The sequence below is a fragment of the Curcuma longa genome, chromosome 1 (assembly GCF_044706935.1).
Source record: "Curcuma longa cultivar G26 ecotype Majalengka, Jawa Barat chromosome 1, ITB_CL_G26_1.1, whole genome shotgun sequence".
Classification (NCBI taxonomy): Eukaryota; Viridiplantae; Streptophyta; class Magnoliopsida; order Zingiberales; family Zingiberaceae; genus Curcuma; species Curcuma longa.
In genome coordinates this window covers 14,057,380-14,062,667 of record NC_133861.1, presented here as the reverse complement: position 1 = coordinate 14,062,667, position 5,288 = coordinate 14,057,380, and the positions used below count along the sequence as shown (strand labels likewise).

Sequence of the window (5,288 nt, the reverse complement as noted above, 5' to 3'; positions counted from 1 at the left end):
TTCTCAATTTCACCCCTCAATTTTTTTTTCAAGTCTTGCTGTTGGAGTTGTAGACATGGAGCTGTGGCTCGGCCTGTACGGCGGACTGGCCGCGCTGCTGGTGGTGGCCTGGGCAGTGAGGATGCTGAACTGGGCGTTCTGGAAGCCGCGCCGCCTGGATCGCGCGCTCCGGGTCCAGGGTCTCAAGGGCTCCTCCTACCGCCCCATCAGTGGCGACCTCAAGGAGATGGCAAAGCTTACCGAGGAGGCCCGCGGCAAGCCCATGCCCTTCTCGCACGCCATCTTCCCTCGCGTTTCTCCCTTCTTCAGACGCGCCGCTGAAGCACACGGTCAGCATCCATACAACTCGATCGCCTCCCTTCTCCATTTCCCAAGCAATATAACTCCTGCTGATTAAATTGGATTGAAACATTTTCTTTTAGGAAAGGAGAACAAGGTAACTTTCCATTGGATGGGACCTAATCCGAGAGCGCTCATCGCGGATCCTGATCAAATCAGAGAAGTTCTGGCCAACAAGACCGGCGAGATCGGGAAGGCAAAGATGAATTATCTTGTAAAGTACTTTATTAGAGGCGTGGTGAGTCACGAAGGTGAGAAATGGGCCAAGCACAGGAAGATATTGAACCCCGCTTTCCATATAGAGAAGCTCAAGGTGATTGATCCATCGTCGCTAAGTTAATTAATGCCGCGCCTATATGTTTGTTGAAATGACTCAGTAATAACTCTTTTTTGCTATATGCAGCGCATGCTGCCTGCTTTCTCTGCTTGTTGTGATGAGCTGGTCAGCCGATGGGATGAGATAGCGGCAAAAGGTGAAGAGATAGATGTTTCCGTTGAATTCCAGAGCTTCACCGGTGATGTCATTTCCCGGAGTTCTTTCGGTAGCAATTTTGAGGAAGGAAGGAAAATTTTTCAGCTTCAGAATGAGCAAACTGTGCTCGTCGCCGACAGTCTTTCTTTTGCACATATACCGTTCCTCAGGTGAGTGCTGATCCACAATATACATCTGCAAAAAGTTGGATTCGTTGTGATCCTTGTTAGAAACAGAGTATAATTGGTATCTTGCATTGTTCAGGTTTTTGCCCACCCGAATTAACACTAGAATGAAAGCAATCGACAAAGAGGTGAGAGGGATTCTATTGAGCATAATCAAGAAGAGGGAGGAGAGTATTAAATTGGGCACCGCAAAGAACGATGACCTTCTCGGCTTATTGCTGGAATCCAATCTGCAACACCTCCGAGAACACGGGAACGCCGGGATGACGACGGACGAGGTGGTGGAAGAATGCAAGCTGTTCTACTTCGCAGGACAAGAGACGACGTCCCTTTTGCTAACGTGGACGATGGTTGTGCTGAGCATGCATCAAGATTGGCAAGAACGGGCTCGCGAGGAGGTTCTGCAAGCCTTTGGGAAAGAGAAACCTACTTTTGATGGCTTGAGCCACTTGAAGACAGTAAGCACCATAAATTTCGATTCTGGATCAGTCTGCAGGGATTTCCTCCATGCATGTTATCAAGTAAGATTGATGTGGCATATGCAGGTGACGATGATTCTGTACGAGGTTCTGCGACTCTACCCGCCGGTAATCGGCAACCCGCGGCAGGTCTTCAAGAGCACAAAAATTGGGGACGTAGTGTATCCTCCAGGCGTCCTGCTCTACCTGTCCGTCCTTCAGGTTCACCATGATCCAGATTTCTGGGGCAAAGACGTCGACGAGTTCAAGCCGGAGAGATTCGCGGAGGGCATGCACAAGGCGTCAGAGAAGAATGCCTTCTTCCCCTTCGGTGGTGGCCACCGGGTCTGCATCGGCCAGAACTTCGCGTTGCTGGAAGCCAAGTTGGCACTATGTTTGATCCTTCAACGCTTCTGCTTTGACCTTTCACCTTCATACACTCATGCTCCCAACCCTGTTCTCACTCTGAAGCCTCAACATGGTGCTCCCATCAGGTTGCGTAGGCTTTGAAGCCATCGATCTTTCATAACTATGATCCAAATCCAAATCTTTCATAACCTGAATTGCCTAATCTATCAGAATCTTTCAACTATGATCCAAATGACTTCCCACTTCTCATGTCAACTATGATCTTTCATAACTCACTTAGACTTTCTTCTTGTTAAATTTTAAATCACTAAGTGTCCAATCAATTATGATCCATTTAAAATTTTCTTTTATCAACTTTTATCTCACAAATTCTAAAACAAATATCTACTTCTCTGGTATAATTTGCAATAATCTTATAATTGCATCGTTAATGTTTCTTCCATATTGATGATCATGCTGAGGACTATTAATTAATAAAGGATCGAAGCCTTTTAATGTGTTTAATTGGATTTAGATACTGTTGAAATATTAAAGCGAGTTTTGTAATTAAATTATATTATCAAATAAAGCTTATTGAGTTATTGGGCTCTTAGTATGATATGGACTTTAATAATTAGAGTCTTAATTATTTTATTTGAAGTAACATAATAATTATAAGGGTTTTCGTTTCCTCATGATCAGCAATCCTGATTAAGGTAACGAGGATGCATTTTATTGGATTTAGATACGAGTTTTCTAATGAAAAATTAATGTGACTCCTCAAAATTATAGAGCATCATGCATCTTGTAAGATTTTAACACACAAAATAAAACAGCCGAATAAACGAAATAACTGATGACTTAGCAACATTGATAATCATACAACTTTTACACTAACTTTAACACTTAACAAAATTAATAAGCATGCAACTTTTGGCATTTAACAGAATTTAACTGTTATCGTAATTTCATACTTTTTTTTTTAATCCCTACATACATGCTTGTTCATGTGCATTATTATTTATTCTAAAGTATTCGTGTGCCGTAATATTATATTAAAACTAATTAATTAATCTGGTTTAGAACATAATACGATGAATTTATATATCTTACGTATCGAAGTTAATAAAGATTATAAAGTGATGACGACAATCATTTATTTGTTTTCCTCACAGAGCAAATCAAAATTTGCTTTGTAAACTTCTAGATGGTATGAACGGATTAATTAGGTAAATTTTCCTTACGGAAACAATAATAAAGATGAAATAAGCATTGCCTCACGCATCAATTTCAAGCGGGACCCGCGATAAGTTTGCCTTGAACGTAAGATTAAAATATTGGACTCGGAAATGGAGCTTTCCCAGTGGCATCATTCGTCCTTTTTTTTGATGTTATGAGTGTTGGATCGGGTTGGATCAGCTAGAGGGGGGTGAATAGACGGTTTAAGCAAAGTCGCAGAATAGACACTCCTTTAAAAAAAACTTGGTTGCAACTCGGTCGTTGTTTCCAAGACAATTGGCGCTCAAACAAACTCCTTTAGGTTGAGAAACCTTTACACTTGTAGCACAGAGACTTAGAGAGAATGACAAAAGTAATTGGTGATCTAATTCTAAAACTCTAAGTCTATTTATAGCCCAAGAGAATAGATCTAACTAGATCGTTGATCGTAGATTAACTTTCTCTTGGTCGTTGATCCGTTGATGCGATCCTAACCGTTGATCAGAGATAGGCTTGATCATAGCCATTGAGTAAATAAAGATAAACTTTATCTTTAATAAAAGATAAAGAGAATTATCTTTAATAAAAAATAAGTATTTATCTTTTATATGATAAAAGATAAATCTTATTTTTTTTCTTTTTTTGCAACCGCCACATCCAAACGGTCCAAGTCCAAGTCTTCTTCTCTGGCAAAGTCAACGTTCAAAGTCAGTGGTCAAAAGTCAAAGTCAATAATTTTGACTTTTTGTGGAATCTTCGATTGAGTGATTTCTAGCCAACCGGAGTTAGGCTCACCCGAACCCGACTCCGGCCTTTTGCCTCTCGAGCGTGCTTCCTCCCGGATTCTCGTCCCTCGGACTTCGCGCATGTCTTTCTCGCTCCACCGGCGTACTCTTCCGTAGCTTCCGCGTCCCTCGGATTGCACCGAGCCCGTCGACTCACTTTCCCGCGCAACCCTTCTCGTCCGCTACGTCTTACGCTCGACTTCCTCTGTACCTAAGTTCCTGCACACTTAGCAGAGGGATTAGAACAACACAGAACCTAACTTAATCTAGTTGATCACATCAAAACTAACCAGGGCACCAACAATGAGATGCCTCGGTGAAATTGACTTGTTCAGGACGTTCTACGATGGAAATGACGTAGGCTAAAATTCATAAGAAGTCCTTTTTTATTCGAGTTTAATTATTCTTATAATAATATTTTATCTCACTATAATTATATTTTTATTTCCAACATTATTATAACAACTACAATATTACATTTTTAATTTATTTAATATTAATAATACTATGTTATAATATTCATATTTATTATTAATATTATGTTATAAAAAATAATGCAATTAAATCATTAATTATAACCGTGGCACAATTGTGATCTCATAATCGTTACTAAATGTTATAATTTTATAATTATTATAACATTATTAAAAATATAAATATTTTTAAAAAATAAAAATACATTAAGGACAAACTTTGTTACTTTTGAAGGACGTGATTTCTCTCACCTCGAGCGATTGAATATTATCAACCCTACAGTAAGATACATACAAGTAAAATAGATACACAGTTGATCCTAAGAGAGAGCATTATGCAGCTGTCACAAATCAAACTCATGCTTAAGGAAGTAAGTCGGCCTCCTACAAACCAACTACACTATGTCTTGAGGATAACGTCGTTACTCTTGAAGGTTGACGAAAAAGTGGTTAATTAGTTGGTGAATTACACTAGAAAAAAAACTGCTACCCTTTGTGAAATTATCCCGTAAAAGTTTTCTAGAAAATAAATACATAGATAAAATTATGTCATCCTAAACTCGACTCTGGACCAGGTTTGAAGCAGATCTGATCCGAACCCATAACTGATCAGTTAATGAGTTGGTTACCCGTTGACTCGGTTAAAGGGCTGAAATTGAGGATGAGTCACTTCCGACCCGAAATTAACCTCTAGTTCAGTTCTTTCGAACCATCGATTTACCAATGAGTAGACACATCCATTCGTAAGCCAGTACTAGTATCAATGTTACAAACTGCTTGTACACATTTTTCAAATTTCTTTATCCTAGTCTCTGAACCTTTAGCATACTTGACCGACTCTCCAATTTTATTCAAAGCTACAACAGTAACTTTCAAACTTTCTTGGACAATGAGATTCAATATATGACCAGAACAAAACATGAAAAAATTTACCATCACACAATAAGCTATGTGCAAAGAGAGTTGCTCTTTCAAATAAGCTTTCATGTTATTATTACTAGATGCATTAT

General features: G+C 39.4%; 1 protein-coding gene across 1 annotated transcript; it reads left to right on the top strand.

The window, feature by feature from the left end:
* Positions 1–40: 40 nt before the first annotated feature.
* LOC141833272 (cytochrome P450 CYP72A616-like) lies at positions 41–1,969 on the top strand. The gene is made up of 5 exons (XM_074720674.1): positions 41–329; positions 423–652; positions 743–981; positions 1,076–1,454; positions 1,542–1,969. Exons 1-5 carry the CDS (start codon positions 56–58, stop codon positions 1,962–1,964), a joined length of 1,545 nt encoding a protein of 514 aa, XP_074576775.1. The 5' UTR covers positions 41–55; the 3' UTR covers positions 1,965–1,969.
* Positions 1,970–5,288: the final 3,319 nt, after the last annotated feature.